Genomic DNA, 20,179 nt, shown 5'->3' with positions numbered 1-20,179 from the left:
GGCCATTAATGCTCTTCTGTAATTAGCTTATATCAAAGTAATTAAAACAATAGCAGTGTAAAGTAATTCCATTACATGCTAACTCAATATTTTGTCTGTGTTATCTCAACCTATATGCTCAATATCTTGTTTTCGGAACATAATGGAGGGCCCTTTCACCATTTTTGAACATGTGGGTCATTGTATTCATTATGTCCTGAAGCGATTTCACCGAATGTCTCTGTTGATTATGATTTATAAGACAAGGCTAAAATAGGGCTACCAAGATAATACATAATTGTAAACTATAATTGTAAAACTGTGAAATTTCTTATTGACAGTAATCTTACTGACCCTAAACTTTGAACAGTGGTATATATAGTGTATTTTTAGACCTGTCTTTTTAGGCTAGACCATAATAAACACTATGAATGTTCTTAAATTTTAGATCTTCATCACAGTTATTAATCAGGTCCTAACCTAAGGTCAGAGGTCATTGGTGCTGTGGAGGTCATTGGTGGTGACTGTACAGTAAGATGGATCCCCCTGCGGGCCACTGAACCATTATCAGGAAGATGCTCGAGTGGAGAAGATCAATGAACACTCAAAGAGAGCAGTCAACACCTGCTGATACAAACACTGTTTGATAAGCTAAGCTCAAGAGTGGCCATCAATGAGCTGCAAAGAGATATTGAACTGTAAAGTAGCTCAGAGAGTTGTGGGATTTCAATCACAACTACATTGACACTGTCCATTTTGATGTGATATGACTTAAAAAGAGACATACATACCAAAGTCAGTCAGATACAGGACAACAACCTCGGTTTTTCAGACCTGAAAAGATGAAAAGAGTCAGTCATTAGTAAGGCTGGATTGACAATAATTACTTGATTTTAACCAATCTTCATTTTGATAAACCAATATGAATACTTAAATCCAAAGATCGATTTTCTGTGCTGTTTTCAGTTCAGAAGTGTGAACAAAACTTCACTTAACATTGTGTATCGCGCCTCCTATCCAATAATTGCAGTAAGCTTTGTGTTTTTTTTTGTTATGAAACATAATCTCAGCTTTCCAATTCTATCATGAAATTTAAACAATGAATATCATTTGGCACTCTTTAATGTGGCATGAGAGATTGCTGTAGCTGCCTCACTTAAAACAGCAGCACAGAGCCCATTTCAACCAATCATCTCTTCCTCTTTTCTACTAGTTATAGCACAAAATAAACATAAATTAACATGAGAATGTATGTTGAAAGATTCAGTACAACTTGTTGAAATGTATCATCTCTTATGTAATCACCCAGTCACTCTTTCAGTTGCAAACAGCTTGTAAACAATGTCACGTACATGTAACATTAAATTTACCTCTGGAAAGCCATTCAGTTTCCACAGAAAAAATATAACTCTAGGGAGGTGCATTTTGATTTAATATATGCAGTAGATAACATATTCATTAAATTCTTAATTAAGCTGTTAGTGACGTTTCATTTATTTTATGTGTGAATAATTGTTTCATAAAAAGTTAGTTATTTGTGTTTATATTGCTACAACAATTCAAGTAGAAACTTGATATGATTAAAAAGTTCATATAAAACCAGCCTTATGTGCAATTTAAATGTTTGTATACAAGTCAGTTTTTATTTCAATGTTGATCATTGTATATTAAAATAAACAGCAATTGAATTTGTAAAAAAAAAAAAAAATTAACATTTTATATTATAGTAATATACCATACAAATGTATAGTAGCCTAAAGCAGTTTTTTTTAATATACATTATATAAACTTTACTAAATATATAGAAATATGACTTAATACAAATGACTATTAATTGGAATCAAGAGCTTGTGAACTGGAACGTATTTGAATCATGAAATCTGTGTCAATACCAAGTCGTAGTCATTACGAAGATTACGAAGGTTGTTTTAACCTTAGTACTTTGCCAACCCACAAGAGACCAAGAAGGGGGGGGGGGGGGTAAAAATTAAGAAAGGAGGATTATCTGATGAAATCAGGCATCCTGCTGAGTGTGACTACAAGGTTTAATCACATACACAAACACACATTCACTCATTCACAACACACAGGCAAAAAGCAAGGGAAAGAGTGTTAGCCAGAAATATGTGTCATGTGTGATAGTGCTGTGCTATTAACCAGATGTGTTGGACAACATCAGCCTCCTGCCTTATTGAATGCAAAAACAATCACCGTTGTCAAAACAGATCACTCACTTACAGTGACTAAAATGGCAGGTTGTAATAGGGCACTGTGTCACTCCAAAAAAATGGAGCAGACGAGACTACTTCCTCCACACTGGAAAACAGTGCTTCTCGAATACGGGATGTGGGACTAAAGGTCTCCAGGGTCGGCTATTATACGACGTGATGTTGCCTGAAGTCGACAGCCCTAATTGTAAACATCTGAGAGGGCTTGTGATCTGTCACCAGGCAACATGGTCTAGATGGCAACACTGGCCTTAACGACGTCTGTTAGAATAAGAGCTCTGTCAATCACAGGATTGCAGCGGAGTCTAATTTTACATACGCTGAGTATGTTTGCAACTAGTATGCCATCTGATGGAGTGGCCTTAATTTAATTCAACTCAATTAGTGAATCTTCCCATTAGTGGTGGACTGGAAGGATCTAGGTAACCTGGATGTACATTATTTAAAATAATTTAGTTGTTATTGTCGACTTTTAATAACAGTGCACCGGTGCTCGCTGCATAACCTTTAATATTTAATTAAGAAAAACTTGCATTTATAAGCACTGAGCTCATTAAATTTATATGCTAGATCGTAGAATGGTCTCAAAATGAGCCTTTAGGAGAAAAGAGCAAGACATTAGGGAAAGTAGGTTCTAAACTGATGCTATCTGGGTTCGGGTTATAGGATTTTGTGTTTATTAATTATAAATGGTAATTCAAAAAAGCACACATGTCAGGTACATGTCAGTGGATGATTGACTGCATTAATGTTAACATTGAGCTTTTGAAAATAACCACAAGAGATGACTCACAAATTCTATTTATTAAAATAAAAAACTATATACAGAAATTGATTGTGTATGTGTATATGTGATGTGCTGCTCAAGAAACATATCTTATTATTAGCAATGTTTTAAACGGTTGTTCTGCTTAATATTTTTGTAGAAACTTATTTTCTTCAGGATTCTTATCATGTTCAAAAGAACAGCATTTATTTGAAACTGTAATATTTTGTAACATTCTAAATGTCTTTACTGTCACTTTTAATAATTTTTTAATGCATCCTTACTGAATAAAAGTATTAATAACAAACATCTGAATAGAAGTTTTATTAATCACAAAAATGAGTGGAGCTATACACTAAATATTTTTTCTAATTTTTACTCTTATTAAATAGACTTGTAAGAATGACGAAGCATATCACACAATATAATTAACTCCTATTAATTAACTGTGACTCTCCTTCTTCCCCAGGAGAGTGATAGTCTTTGGTGGGATGCGTTTGCTACAGAATTCTTTGAGGAGGATGCTACATTGACCATAGCCTTCTGCCTGGAGGATGGACCAAAAAGATACAGTAAGATTTATGCTTTTATCTTGTGCCAGTGTTTTTGTTTTTGCAAATTTGCTCATGCTGTTGCCAGATAAAAACAGGCTGATGGTAGATGACTGTGATATTGTGTCTATTGAGTCTATTGAAAATGTACAGTAGAAGGTAATGATCCATAACACTCTGTAGAGAACTTTGAATCAACTAAATCCGCCAGTTCCAGATCTTATTGACTTTTACTGGTCTTCAGGAAACAAGTTCCCTAAACATCACATAAAAACAACACTGCGGTTAATGGCCTTGCATGTCACTGTAGAGAACTAGACTAAGAAAGTGTTGTAATTGGTGAATTATACTGAATTATACTTCAACTGACTTGAAAGGTTCATATTTGTGAATTATATTATCTACAGCTCTACCAGAATTTGTCTAAACACCTTAAAAAGCACGAGAGAGTAATTGTTTGCAGTGAGCTCCCTAATGTAGTATTGGCTTCATGTGCAATATAGCCCTGCTAGCCTGTCTATTTATTTCTTTTTTTTCTGCACACCTTTCCTATCTTTCTCTCTGATTATTTAAGCTGTGTTGTCTGTTCTTATTGAGTTCTCTGCTTTTGGTTAGTCATGCAGAACACTGCCTGTTGCAAGAATGTGTGAGTCAAACATTCACTGAAGCCCCCTTCCTTCCCGGGGGTCTTAGTAGTGCTGACAGAATCAGAAATATATACTTTTATTATGCAAACTGAATATGCCAGTAGACTGTGGGCAGCATTACAGTAACCTCTGCTTTCGCCTCTTTTCAAAACATGGCAGTTTATTTGCTTCATTTTGTGAAGTTTGGATAGTTTTCAATTGAACAAAGATGTAAAATCCATACACTACCATGTTTAATTTGTCATTTAACCTGTAAAGTTTCTAAGGGTTTTTTGTATGTTAATTCTACATAGCAGCATGTAATTTTTTGTAATTTTCACATACACAATTTAAAACCCCAAAGCTTGCATTGGCTCCGGAGGCACATAGGGACCCAATCCCCTATATCGATTGAGAAGGGAGTTCAGTCCGTCTCTTGTGACAGCTCATCTTTAGTCTTCAGAAATGACTCCTCTTAGTTTCAGCCACAAACATACACCCTCACTCAATCAATGTCACTCACACACAAACACAAGCACTGCATACTGCATTTGCTCGGGCCTTTTATACATTTCTCAATCCTCACTCTACCAAGCATCATTAAGGATTTTCTGCATCGGTACAACCTCACATCAGTATGCTTGTTTTATTCTTGCTTGTCTTTGTATGACATGTTAACAGTAATCACTGTTCAGGTTCCATTGAGTAACTCATTCCTCTGCTTTACATTTCAAGACATCAGATCAAAGATAGTCTAATCCACTTTTTTGCTCAGCATGTCCTGATTTAATGTATTTACCTTTTTATGAATTCTTTATTCAAAATAAGGTCATATCGCACACATCCAGTGTTGCATTTTAAATGCACTCTCTGGAATACTTGATTCTGTGGTCAGATGATTTGTATTACATCCACTAACCTGTAGAATTTATTTTGTTTGTCCTAGATAACCTTAGCTGAAGCTTTTTTGATAATCTGTCAGTAAACTAATAAAATTGTTTAATGTTAAATCAATATGTACAGTTATTTATTTATTTGGTAAGTAGCCTAGTAAAGTGGATAATATAGAGTCAGTGGCCAGGCATTACTGCAAATAAACCTTAAATAAATAACTTTACAATAACTGCTTTAAAGAAAGCCTCCTAATGGTTGTTAAAACTTAAATGGGTATAGGTGAATAAATTAAGTTAAAGGCTTAACATGATTAAACTTAAAAACTCTCTTCATTGTTAATAATAAAAACTTCAGTACTGAAAAATCTCAGACTATCTCCGAACATATCTAAAATATCCCTTACAAGCATACAAACAAGAAGCATTGAAGTTTAAGAGACAAAGACTTTGCACTTATATTCACCAACATATATTGCATAAGATGTGGGCGTTATTTCACCGCAGTACCATTGTGGATGGATAGATAATGGATGGATTATTGAAATGCATTAGTTCAAATGGCCTCACTTTCTCCGTCTCTTTTCTATTTCTTGCTTTTCCATTCTCCACTCTTCAAGACTGAAGCTCAGTTCTGTCTTATCCTTCTAGTCTTCTATTGTAGTCTCCTGAAGTGATAAAAGTTTCTCCATTGTATGTTTTGCATGTACCACCCTAACCACCTGAAGACAGGAACCTTTCGAATAAACATTTTAGCTCATTGATCTGCAGCACCCAAACCTGAACACAGGACTATTACGTACACTAACATATTTCTGTAGCTGATTCTTTAAATACTGTGAAGTGCTGTATTTCAGTATTTTCTTCACATCTCTCCTCTTGGACATTATTAGCTTGGGAATAATTAATATCTGAACTGAAAAACATTTCTTGTTTTGGGTTGAGGCGAGGAGAGTTTCAAAGCGTGATGCAATGCCCCTGCAACTGTGAAACCCGAGAAAACTTCCACCACTGAACCGCAACACTTCATCAGACAATAACAAACAAACCTAAGACAAATTTATTAGCAGATTTGGAAGACAGTTGGAATCTGTTTTTTTTTTTTGGTCGCAGTTTTTTTATTACAATGGCATAAGTGTCTGTGCAAGCCAAACACCTGAGGATGTTAGGTCCATTAACCAGGTTCAAATTGAACCAAACTATTTAAAAGCTCTAGTAAAATTTCACAGAGATTACTGATTACAGACCTGAGAATCTTAATAATCTTGTTTGCATTCTGGCAGATTTCTAAAAAGGCACCGCTACTGCATGAAAGCTGAATAGATTAATGCTTTGGGGAAATGCAGTCCAGAATGAGCAATGCCCAATTGACTCGTTTGAGTCCGTTCCTTTAAATTAATTGGTCAACCTGTTTTGCGATTGAGTTTGAATAATTCAAAAAGCTCACACACGGACTGAACCATTTCGGCCAATTTCTCACTCTGTGAAACAGTGACATGACACAGATAGCAAGAGAGCGCTAGATTAAGTGGATACAGTCGATTGAAGAAAACCTTCAAATAATTTTAGTCATGTACAAGAGAAGAAGATAGTCTTTATTACAATAAATAACTGAATGTAAAGATTGTGAACAGGTACTGTATAAGCACTTGGCAGCAAACAGTAAAAAACACTAGCAGTGATTGAATAAAACTAGTACATGGCACTATGATATTATTGGATAGGTACAGTGTCAATTCTATGGTACATGCTAACAAAAATGCTGGGTTGTTTCAACCCAACTTTCAGTCAAATGTGGACTAACCTAAACTGTTGGGTTAAATTTTTAAAAAGTTGGATTAGTCCATATTTGACCCAAAGTTGTGTTTAAACAACCCAGCATTTTTTAGAATGTACAGTACCTTAATACAGTAACATTTACAGTATGTCATATATGAATATACCATGCACCTGTACCACAATAGTAGGCTGCTTTTTAGCATGCTGTCATTGGTTGTTTTGAGTATGGTTTGTAGCTAATAGTTACTTAACGCTACACAATAATAGTAATGAAGAAAATTAAAAAATGTTGCTCCCAGAGTTAGAATTAAAGGCTTTATGGTGTTGTTGTTGATGCGTGACTTTTGTGCCTGCTACAAAATAAGTGTACAGTTGTTATTTGATGGGTGGACTATGCCCAGTAATGATGTAAGGTATGTTTTTACTTTTCATTAAAATATCTTTTCATTTTTGGGGGGTAACATGTCATGTTAATAAACAATTATTCTGGTATTTGTGACCTGAGGTTGATTTTGTAAATTGTCATTTCTGAATAGCATGCATTTTGTATAATTTCCCATCATTGCTGTTAATGTAGATTTGATTAGTAAAAACCTGGGCAACTCTCTGTGTTTACACTTGTTGTTGTGTATTTATATTTATATTTTATTTTTTTACTGATAGTTCTCAGAAAAGGTGGTATTCTGAAGAGATTAGTGAATTGCATGCAAAATCCAGTCATTAGGAGTTCACGCAATCAAGAATTTTGTATGAGGGAAAGATTCCCTATTTAGATTTCACATGAGATTTGAATTTTCCATGTTGACCAACAGGCAGCTGCTTGGTTTGAAAGTTAGGGTGAACGCATCTTAAATGAAAACAGCCCTGAATGAGCTAGGAACCATTCACACAGTAGCCTACTAATTCAAAAGCATGAATGTATTTTTTAATTTTTGAAAATTGAGTTTTTAACTTGATATTTCTCTTTGATAATGCCAAAACAACAGCGAGATGTTAGTTTGCAAGTGTACATAGACACATCCAGTATAAACGTGCCGTGATTCTTTCTCAGACAAACTTGATTTCAAACTTGATTGATAAGGACTGTAGGCCAGTGATAGTCTTATATCAATGATAAGGAAATAACAAACAACATTGATTTTAAAAAAGCAACAATGATTTTCACTGCCTGAGTAATGTCTTTGAATTATCTTCACTTGGGGTATTTCATCAGCAAATAATGATTCTTTTTGTTGATTATATTGATGCATATTGAATATGCTATTAATTTTATTTATTAACATACAGTTAAGTTAATGAAACATTTTAATCAGTTGGCAGTCCTAGATTACATAAGCCTCTCACACATTTCTTTGGTGGAGAGTCTATTGTTTAAGATGACTTGTGAGGGAAAACACAGCAAAGAGAGACAGAGCGAGCTGTGATTGACAGTATGGGGGGTTGAGCAGGCTCAGCTGCAGTCCGGTGCTGGCAAAGACACAGGTCTCAAAGACTGACAGCCCAAGTTTCAAAACAACCTCGAGATGGTCTCTGTGTGTTTGTATGAGCGCTCTCATATGCTGTATCTGCAGATCTGTAGATTGATACCTCTAAGATTACTGAGAGATGTTAAATGTGTCTGTGCCCTAAATGAAAATGTGTGTGTGTCTAAAGGCACTGTTTCCGAGCATTTGTGTGTATGTGTGGGCAGAAGGAGTCTTTCTCTGCTCTTCCTGCTGTCTTCTCTCTCTCTCTCTCTCTCTCTCTCTCTCTCTCTCTCTCTCTCTCTCTCTCTCTCTCTCTCTCTCTCTCTCTCTTCTGGTGAGGGTGAGGTCCATCGTGTGTGGTGGCGTTGGAGAGGTTTCTTTCCTTTTGGGTTTTTTCCCCTTCTTTTTCTTTGATTTTGTTTCTTTTCTTTGTTTCTTTTCCCCTACGTTAATTGTTGGGAAAAAAAAAACGCACCGGGTGTCGGTATGGCGGCCGTTCCGGTTCAAGGAACGGCCTGCTTATCCCTTCGTAATGGCTGCAGGTGTGTGCCAGAAGCAGGTGTAACGGTTGAAGATTTGTTTGTGGCGGTAGGACAAAAGATTGGGTTTGATAACATAATCTCTGGCTCGCGAATGAACAAAGCAGTCATAGTATTTTTGAAAGCTGAAGCGTTAGTCAATATTTTGACTGTGGATGGGTTGTGGGTGAAGGAAGCTTTTGTTCCGGTTTCATCGCTGTCTGCCCCAGCTACTAAAATCACAATTTCAAATGTCCCGCCGTTTGTTTCAAACGATGTAATAATAAAAGAACTTCTGCGATTTGGGAAAATTGCAAGCCCCATGAGATCGATTCCATTGGGGTGCAAAAATGCGGTGCTAAAGCATGTATTGTCTTTTCGACGTCAAATTTTTATGTTCTTAAGCGCCCAAGATCGATCCTTAGAAGTTTCTTTTCGAGTCAAACACGAAGATAATTCGTACATGGTGTACGCGAGCACAGAGGGCTTGAAAAGTTATGATTGTGGAGTTGTCGGACATAAACGCGACTCGTGTCCGTATAAAGTTCGCGATGAAAATCTGTCTTTAACTATTGCATCTAGAGCTGAAGAATCAAATGGAGAACTTCAAGCGATTGAAAGGAATAAAGACACTGCGCAGATTGATAGAGTGACGGAGGAGGTGAAGGAACAAGATGAGGTGAGTAGATTTGTTTCTAAAATTGTGAGTGATGACCAGCCTGGATGCAGTTATACTGTTGAAAAGCCTGCTAGTGCTCGTGGTGAGATGGTGAATGAATGCAGTGTAGAGGATGTGATACAACATTCTCTAGTGACTCAGGCAAAATGTTCAGAGGAGGATGTAGGAGATTAAATGGATGGTTTATCTCAGAGTACTGAAGATAGCATGAGAGAGGAACAGTGGTCTGAGATGGAAAGAGAAAGAGAAAGTGATTTGTACACTGTTGAACAAATTAATAGTTTTCTTGATGAAACAAAAGGGAAAGCAGGAGTAGAAATTGGTGACTTTTTTCCTGATCTTGAGAAATTTGTTTCTTCAGTAGCTTGGGCACGAAAAATGAGTAATTGTACCGAGCTCTCTCAACAGAAAAGGTTTCGGCTTAAGAAACACATCACATCTGCTAGACAAAAAATTAAAACGTTTGGAAAAGAGCAATTAACGAAGGGGAAAGTTAAAGACTCATGATGGGTTTCACTTTTTCTTTAATTTTTCTTTATTACTTTCTTTCCTCTCTCTTTCTGATGGAGATCTTACGAGTAGGATCACTAAAGGTGAATGGGATGAGGGATATGAAAAAGCGTGTATTTCTTTCTGAGATTATTAATTTGAAAGAGTTAAATGTTATTTTCTTGCAAGAAACCCACAGTAATTTAGACAATGAAGTTGACTGGGGGCTATGGTGGAAGGGAGAACACTTTCTTAGTCATGGGAATAATCTAAGTGCAGGGGTGGGGATTTTTTTTGCTCCTTCTCTCAATTTCAATATTTTGTGGAAAAATGAATTGGAACCTGGAAGACTCTTGATTGTTAGAGCTGAAATATATAATATGAATTTTACTTTTGTGAACATTTATGCTCCAAACTTAGGCATTGAGAGAATAAGGATTTTTTCTAAATTAGAACAGTTTTTAAGACAACAACATGATGGAGATTTTGTTGTTTTCGGTGGAGACTGGAACTGCACTTTAGATTTCGTATTAGATAGGAATTGGGAAGAACCACATCAAGTGTCAGCCACTTGTCTTGCTAGATTGGTAAATAATTTTACCTTATCAGATGTATGGAGAGAAAACAATCCTTTAGTTAAACAATACTCTTGGGTGAGTTTTAGTAATGACACACTTTCTGCTGCTCGTTTAGACAGGTTTTACCTATCTCATTATATGAGGAACAGGACCCTGAATTCAACTATTACTCTGGTCTCTTTTTCAGACCACAAACTAATCACAATTGAATGTAGTCTCATAACAAAAACCTATAAGAGTTCTTATTGGCATTTTAATGTTAAATTGTTGGAAGACACATTCTTTTGTGAAAATTTTAAGAATTTTTGGGAAGTTTGGAAGACTGAGAAAGGAAGATATGACAATATTATTCAGTGGTGGGAGATTGGGAAAGTGTTTATTAAGGAGTATTGCCAACAATATTCTTCTCATTCTACCCTGTGTTTGAAGAAAACATTAGAGTTTGGAGTAAGAATTTAAGATTATTGAAGGGAATATGATTGTAAACGCTTCTCCTAATTTGAAGGATATGTGGACTGAAAAGAAAAACTGTTTGAATTTAATCCTTGATGAAAAAGTCAAAGGAGAACTTATAAAAAATCTTTTTCTAACAAAAAGAGACATAGATACTCCTACGTCCTTCTTTTTTGATTTAGAACGGAAGACTAAACATGGAAAAAAGATGTTGTTTTTAAAAGATAAGGATGGACACCTTGTTTCAGACCTGGAAAGGATGTGTAGACTTGCAGTGGATTTTTATACTGAATTATATTCTGCTGATTCCTTAAATGAACAATGTAGACATGAACTTTTACAAGATCTTCCTAAACTATCTATAGAAAAAAACAACTTTTGGAAGCACAACTTGCTTTTAATGAACTGACCTCAGCAGTAATGGATCTCTCATCAGGACGGGCACCAGGGATTGATGGACTTCCTGCCGAATTTGATAAATGTTTTTGGACTATTATTGGTCATGATTTTTTTTGAAGTTGCTCAGAAATGTATAAGTGAAGGATGTTTAACAAGAAGTTGTCAGCGTGCTATTTTAACATTGCTTCCAAAGAAGGGAGATTTGATTCTACCAAAAAAATTGGAGACCTGTAGCTATCTTATGTTCAGAATATAAAATTCTCTCTAAGTGCATTGCTAAAAGGTTAAATGATGTACTGCATGAAATTATTCACAAGGATCAGTCATATTGTGTAAGGGGCAGATCTATTGCAGATAATTTACATCTGATGCGGGATCTGTATGACTATGCTTTTTACAACAATGTTGATGTTGGGTTTTTGTCAATGGACCAAGAGAAAGCCTTTGACAGAGTTGATCATATTTTTCTTTTTGAGACTCTGAAGGCTTTTGGATTTGGAGAAAAATTAATTTCATGTATAAAATTGCTTTATGATGAGGCAAATTGCTTGATAAAAATTGGTGGCGGTGTCAGTGTCCCCATAAAGGTTCAGAGGGGTATTAGACAAGGTTGCCCTATCTCAGGGCAGCTTTATAGCATTGCTTTTGAACCGTTACTCTGTAAATTAAGAAGAAATTAATGGGACTGCAAATCAGAGAAATTGATTTTTCCCAGTGTATTAAAATGTCTGCATATGAGGATGATCTTACAGTCTTAATAAGAGGCAATCAAGATGTTGATGTTGTCAAAAATTGTTTAAAAACATATGAAAAAGCATCCTCTGCTAAAGTCAATTGGGGCAAAAGTGTGGCAGTATGGTGTGGGCATGACAATAATGGTCCCATCCTTCCTGGAGAGTTGCAATGGGGAAGAGAAGGTTTTAAATATTTAGGGGTGTTTTTAGGATCTGAAGAATATAGAAAACAGAATTGGGAGGGACTAGTGGAGAAAACATGTGCTCGGTTGTCTCGATGGAAATGGTTGCTCCTTCAGTTATCCTATAGGGGTAGAGTTTTGGTCTGTAATAATCTCATTGCTGCTACTTTATGGCATAAAATGATGATTTTAGAACCTCCAGAAGAACTGATAATGGACATTCAGAAAAAACTAGTTGATTTTTTTTGGTCCGGGTATAACTGGCTAAAAGCACCAGTACTTTATCTCCCCAGGACGGAGGGAGGTCAAGGACTCATTGACATCACATCTAGAATCAAAGCGTTCAGACTTCAGACGGCACAAAGACTCTTGTATGGTGAAGAAGTGAGCTGGCGAGGGGTAGCCCATGGCCTCCTGAGAAGAGCAGGTAAAATGGGTTATGATCGTCAACTGTTCTTAATGGACATCAATAAGCTGGACTTAACTGGTTTGTCTTCATTCTACAAGTCAATGTTGAGAGGGTGGACTCTTTTAAAAGTTTGCAGAGATATAAACGGTGAACAGAGTCTCTCTCTCTCTCTCTCTCTCTCTCTCTCTCTCTCTCTCTCTCTCTCTCTCTCTCTCTCTCTCTCTCTCTCTCTCTCTCTCTCTCTCTCTCTCTCCAGCACCTTATTCAATAACAAAACAATATTGACTGCACTGTCTGTCTTAACTCACCTCCGGATCAGCATCAGACCTGTGTGTGTGCATGCAAGAGCATGTTTCAGCGTGTGCCTTATGTGCAGCCGTGCAAGGTATGCAAAGAAAGTGTATGTCCCTGAAAATTGGTCGATTGTGTCATCAGGTAACAGGTTGAGTGTTTACTGTGTCCATTACAGCTCGCTAAAAAAGAGCAGGTCATTGTTATTGTTGTGCCTGTGTGTGTGTGTGTGTGTGTGTGTGTGTGTGTGTGTGTGTGTGTGTGTGTGTGCTCTTGTTTTTGTGACATATCAGGACACAACTCTGTAAAATGACATGAGTATGACACAGGTATTACAAGGAGAGGGTGACATAACCCATGTCCCCATTTTTCAAAATGCTTATAAATCATACAGAAAGTAAAAATGCTCAAGGTTTCCTGCTAGGGTTAGGGTTAGGTGTAGGGTTGGTGTAGGGCGATAGAATATACAGTTTGTACAGTATAAAAACCATTATGCCTATGGGATGTCCCGACTTTTCACAAAAACAAACGTGTGTGTGTGTGTGTGTGTGTGTGTGTGTGTGTGTGTGTGTGTGTGTGTGTTTGTGTTTGTGTGTGTGTGTGTGCCCAGGAATTGGGGCAGAAATGCAGTCATGCTGCATGGTAGATTTGGTAATTACAGATTCATGAAAAAATGAGGAGTTATGAGGAGCCTGGTGCACTTTTGAGCCAAGAACCTTCCAGAAAGTCAACATAGCCCATGCATAATGAACGAGAGGCGCTGTCCTCTTATATGCTCAGAGACCGTATGGAAAGGAAGCTTTGGCACATAGTTTGTAGACGTACACAAAGTCTCACAGAGACACATAGCTAGCTATATTGATAATGCATGCATTGGGCTGGGCTCTTTTATAATGGACTAATGTAAAACTAATGGCCGGAGAATATATATGTGTGTCATCAGGATATTAAATGTTTATGTATCTCTCTTTCCCCTCCACAGGCTCAGGTCAACCTCCAGCATCTCTTTTTCCTTTTCATTCACTCCTGTCTCCCTCTTTTTGTGTTTTCTGATGATTTCCCAAAATTCCTTTTGTCCCCATTGACTGAAACATTTCAAAATATTTTTAATGTTCATTATTTCATTCAAAGTTGGTAGTTAATATCATTCAAACTAGTTTTGGTGTTGTTAGGGTTTTTTCTTGTTTTTTAAAGTCTGTTATGCTTTGTTTGATTAAAACAATATACAGTAAAAACAGTAATATTGTACAAAAATATTACAATTTAAAATAATTGTTTCCTTTTTCATATATATTTTAGAATGCAGTTTATTCCTGTAAATTTTCAGCAGCTATTATTCCAGTCTTCAGTGTCACATGATATCATTTTAATAAAGTAAAAGTAAAATTTCTTCTTATTATAAATATTGAAAACCTCATTTATTTGAAATCGAAACCTTTCATAACATTAAATATGCCTTAATTGTCACTTTTGGTCATGGATCTTTGCTGAATAAAAGTGTTAATCTTTTTAAAAGATAAAAAAAAAATGACCCTGAATTTTTGAACAGAAGTGTATATTAAGTTGATATACCATTCTATCTTCTTTTCTACCTGTGAGGCGTTGTTTTCTATAAGCCGGGCGTCAGGTGCACACAGCAGTAAAGCAGGAGGTTATTTAAACAAACCCGGCAGGAAACCTTCCCTCCCCTCCCACTGCATAATTCACTCAAAAGGAATGGGAGGGAGGTGTTGGATTGATTTTGGCACAAAGGGGGGAATTACCTCTTGGAACAAGACTTCCCACATCCTCTATATCAGCGGTGGAGACAAGGCCATATCTACAGGCTTCATCTTGAGCCCAGCAGAGGGCTAAACGAGGCTTAAATGTTGCACTGAATTCTGACAGCGACAATGATACAGGCTTCAAGAGTCTTGTGGTGTGACAAAAACTTAGGAGATGTTTCTGACACAGGGAATTCTTGATGGAGAGTTTGATTTAGATCAAGTAATGACTCCGGTAGGAACAGAAAGGTTGGGATTACAGCAAGGTTGGGATTACAGCATGATGGTGTAGGATTACTTTTTATATTCCATAGAGAGCTTTTAATTATCTGGAAAGAGTTATCTAGAAAACCACTGTATGGATGTATACTGTAGTATACTGTATGTATTTAAACTTTTTGTTACTGTTTTTGGCCATACTATAACAGTCAGTGGGGTACAGCTTCTTTTTTTTTGGACCATACATTGACTTGAATGGGAAACATTTTTCAAAATATGTTTTGTGTTCACGGAAAAAGGAACTTCATACATATTTAGAATGACATGTTTTACACAATCTACTAAATGCATTGTGTTTTATGATTGACCTTTTTAGCAAGTAAAAGGCCTTTTAATATTTTTCTTAAAATGTTGCCCTTCAGGTCATGGTAATCATGTATTTTTGTTATGAAATCTTCAATGATTTTTATAATGTAAATTTAAGAATAACGTTTATTGACTGTTAGTTATATTTTAAATTGACAATAAGTGGACTGAAGCAACAAATTCATTTCCATACATCATTTTTAGGAAAATCATGTTAAAATGTATCAAAATCAGGCTTTTGGTGGATGTTTGTTTGTCCACTCCACATATCAGTCATGCTTATATGTCAACCACTGAACATTTGGCAATTTAAATATCAGCAACTGAGCCAAAATGCTCATTGTTTTTTCAGATCTGAAATCAGATTTTTTCGGACTTTAATGGGGTTAAATGTGTCGAAAACTCTGCAGCACATATTTCCATACTGAAAGTGAGACTCCAGCTCTCTCTCTTATCGAGTCACTGTTTTCATGTCGATGGAGGATAGACATTTTAATAAATCAAATCTGGAAGATGATGGGAAATCATACTGTTTGATTCGGTTGTGATGGCATCCGTCCGGGAGCCCTTGAGGAAGTATGTGCCCCATGAGCATGCGGTGGAGCTGGGAGGGAGAGTGGACCAAGCCAGCCTCTCCTGAATTATGAATGGGGAAAGGGGGGAGGTGTGGATCAGGACTCATGGGAGAAGCACAGCACACATTGAGACACACACACAGAGGCAGTGGTGTGAGGCCAAGCGTGTTGTGAGGGTGGTTGTGGGTGAGTGGAGCTGTTCGCCTGTGTCTCGTTTTGGTGCGGATGTCTTCGGGATTACTGCTGGAGAGGGGAGAACTCGGAATCTATCGGACAACCTCCCTCTCTCGCTCTCTCCCATCCTCCGCATCAATGAGACCGAGATGTGATGAGTCAGAATATTCTCTGTGGTGTATCATAATCACAGCGCAATTCTTTCTTTTTATCTGCTGGATCTGTTTTCTAATCAGTCACCGTATCACAGATCATTTCAGACACTGTGACCTCAAAAATAACAAAAACTCATTTTGAGCTGTGAGTTTTCTCAGGAGCAGTTTACCCAAAAATGTAAACTGGGTCAACTCTCATGTCATTTCAAACCCAAAAACTCTGATGTTTTTCGATGGAACACAAAAAGAATTGTTACACAGCTCTTGTTATATTGAGTCTGCCAAGCTCCAAAAAGACAAAAACAATAATAAAGCACAAAAAACGTATCATAAAAGTTGTCAATATGACTTTCAGACTTTCAGACAATATGACTTGAAGAAAGCTTTCAGACTCACCAGCAGGAAGACCAACACAAGGGTTTGAGTGTCCATGTACTCCGGACAGACATTTTGTGCATAACCATATGCTTGTTCGCCCTATCGACCATGTAGATGTCATATTTTCATGTTATCTCTTGTTTTCACCCACAATATTTTATTCTCTGAGATCAATGCTCTTTGACTGAAGTTTGAGGGATAGGGAGAAAGGAAGGAAGAAAGAAAAGGGGATTGAATTAAAGTTTTATGAAAGATTAATATTTCATATTCTGGGCACTGAATTCCATACTAGTACCCTGGTTGTGTGTATGTACATTTATGTGCATTTTTAACTGTTTCTTGACTTATTTCTTAGTTCTTTTATTACGGTGATTACCATATTTATTATTACCATATTACCATATTTGTATTAGCATATATACAACCAATTGCTAGACTATACTTTAGGTATCCACAATGTTTATACCTGACTAACTTGATTCCACAACTTAATTCCATATTGACAATAACTTATTTGCATTCTGTAATGGCATTTATTGTAATGTTTATGTGGACATGTTTATGGTTGTCGTAACAAAATTTCAGTCGATGTTACCAATACAAGTTAAATTTCATATATATATATATATATTTATATATATATATATATATATATATATATATATATATATATATATATATATATGTATATATATATATATATGTATATATATATACTATTGAATACATTTTTTTTTTAAGTTGAATATAAACATTAAGGTTTCTTTTTTGAAATAATTAAATTATGTTGCACTAGGATGCATTTTTTTTATTGAAAATACTGAAGAAAAAAAAAAGTATGAAAAAAAAGGTAATATTTTTGAATTTATTTCAACAGCCATTATTGTTTTTAATGATCCTTTAATGAATCTTCAGAAATGATTTAATGTGCTGAATTGGTGCTCAAGACTTGTGCTGCTGAGTATTTTTAGGACACTTTTTTCTCCACAGGTAAGTTACATTTCAAGGTAAAAGTAATCTTAATGTGTAGGACATTTTATTCAAAGTAGTCTACTTTTACCTGTTGAGACATGCCTTGACTTTTATAGACCTGTAAGAGCCGTGTTTGTGATGTTTGAGTTGGGTGAGGCGTGAAGCGCAAAAGTGGCATTTGCTAAGGTTGTCTAAAAACATGCTTTATTTCTGAATGAAGTTCATACTTGGTAATATAGACACTATAGAAAGACTGCTATTATGTTGTTGTTGTTGTTTATTTTAATATTGATTTATTGCTTGCATATTTTTGACAACATTTTGAATTGCATAATGCAAACAACAGAATTATTTCAAACAGAGGTTAACATTTGCTTGAACTGGAAACTAGCAAGCATTCAGCTCCTTAGCAGAAGCAATCCTTTGACAAATCATCTCTCTGGTATATATGATTCCAGTTTCACCTCGTCAAGTCTTTCTCTGAGAGGGGCAGACTTTGTATTCTCACATCTCTATTTGAACCTATACCTAATCATTATCTATTCATAATCCACACATTCATCCACAGTGTTGTCCCACCAGAGAGGATAAAACACAGAGTCATAGGAGCTGCTTCTGCATTTTAGGCTTAGAATTTGTGTGTGTGTGTGTGAAAGAAAGAATGAGAGAGAGAGAGAGAGAGAGAGAGAGAGAGAGAGAGAGAGAGAGAGAGAGAGAGAGAGAGAGAGAGAGAGAGAGAGAGAGAAAATGTAAGTGTGGGTTGTGTTTTGGAATGGAGCTATTGTCCCCAGAGAGATAATTACTGACATGGAAGGGCAGGGTGAGAGCTGTTCTTCTCCTTTTTTTTATCCTTTTTTTAAACCACATTCTTTTTGGAACCCTGATTGTGAATGTCTCGCGCCAAATGAAAATCACGCATGCTTCTTGCAGTCAGTCAGTTCACTGTTGCACTGTGCTTTGACACCCTTTCTACATTTTTACTCGCTTACACGTTTGTTGGTACAACCTCATAAGTTCTTACGGCACGCTTTATAAATAACGAGTTATTTGTTATGGTGGAAATAAAGTTTTGCTCACACACAGCAGGCGGGATTGTGCATTTTTTGGCCCACTGTTTGGAAAGTCACAGTGTGACTTAAAAAAGTGGGTGCAATATTCCCTTCCCACAATGCTGAAGCACAATTAATTATGCTGCTGTTGCAGTTATTTTCAGCATTTTCTCAGTTCTAGAAATATTCACCTGTTTTTTTATGGGATCTCACCTGTGGAGAGCCAGCCACAGGGAGTTGCCTCGCTGTTTTTTGAGGCAGTGGACCTCAAAGGCAGAGAAACCCCCAAAATAGCACATCCATGCTTTAATGTAGGAATGCTGTTATTTGGATGGTGAGCTGTATTATATATTACCATATTGTTTGGTGTTAAGTCATACATATGGGTTGTGTGCTGCATTAATCCTCCCCTCCAGTGAGCTGTTAACCACTGCAACCAGAGTCAGTGAATTCATACGAGAATTCAAGACCTGGATCAGTCTGATTCATTTTGAGCCTTTTTTCTGAACAGTGATTCATTAACAAGATCTGATTCAGTAGGTTCTGAAAATAATCTGAATGAATGCAGCAAGACCACTGAATTTTTCACATTTTTTTTTTATTTAAGGAGCTTTTGTGTCTTGTGAAGCTTGGAAGTTTCATTGTAACATGATAAGAGCAACTGGTACAAATCTTAGAAATGACATGGTTTTGGAACATATTTTAAAATAAAAAGAGAAAATGTTGACCTTTGTTTTGCATGCAAAATCACTTTTGCTTGTCTTCATTTACTCATGTTTTGTTTGTCTAGCTGCATAACCTTGTCTTTGACTGTCTTTCTTTTCTCTCTGTCCCTCTCACACTCTCCTCTCCGTCTGCTGAGCCACTTGAAACTGAACTCCTCTCTTGTCTTTTTGGCTGCGAGTGTTGGCATCTGTCCTGGAGCCTATGCTCAGTGTAAATTAATGTGCCTAATTAACACAGCGTTAATTATTTGTAAATTGCATGTTTGGGTACACATTACTTGGGAGGCATATGTTGTACGACATGTCAGCTGAAATAAGTGACTGCTTAATCCAGCCTCTGGAGCGCTCGCTTCTGTTGATGGGCCAATCAGTCTGGAGTCCTCTCACAACACGCAAAAAGAGCTACACATGCTCAGACAATAAAAAGATTCACAAAAGCATGTGGGTTATTGTCGGAATCCTGCTGAGGCTTACTTTTATTTTAAGAGAGGTTGTTTGAAGTGCTCCCTCTACAGGCAGCAAAGAGAAATCTACGTCCCAGCAGGACTTTGTTTGCAATTTTTATCTCGTCTCAATTTCCTATTGATTAGTTACATGACATTTAAGGCTTAGGTGATTGGCTCAAAAACCCATATTTCTAGAGTGCCAGCTGATCGGCAACTATTTAGAGGAATGTGAATGCAAACAGAGAGCTTTTTCTTAGTATTATAGAGCTTCTTGTGTTTTCAACCTACCCTGGTACCACACACACACACACACACACTCGTCTCCTATTTGGGTGTGTGC

At 36.5% G+C, this 20,179-nt stretch overlaps 1 protein-coding gene across 2 annotated transcripts in view; it reads left to right on the top strand.

Moving 5' to 3' along the window:
• Window positions 1–20,179, top strand: part of LOC132113792 (LIM domain-binding protein 2-like) — a 60,969-nt gene that overhangs the window by 9,732 nt on the left and 31,058 nt on the right. For both annotated transcript variants that reach the window (XM_059521793.1, XM_059521792.1), the window contains exon 2: window positions 3,443–3,545. In XM_059521793.1, the coding sequence (XP_059377776.1) occupies window positions 3,443–3,545 (103 nt within the window). The remainder of the gene's footprint in view (window positions 1–3,442; window positions 3,546–20,179) is intronic.

This window comes from Carassius carassius, chromosome 33 (assembly GCF_963082965.1).
Source record: "Carassius carassius chromosome 33, fCarCar2.1, whole genome shotgun sequence".
Taxonomy (NCBI): domain Eukaryota; kingdom Metazoa; phylum Chordata; class Actinopteri; order Cypriniformes; family Cyprinidae; genus Carassius; species Carassius carassius.
The sequence above is the reverse complement of the archived record's forward strand: the minus strand, read 5'-3'. Positions and strand labels throughout refer to the sequence as shown.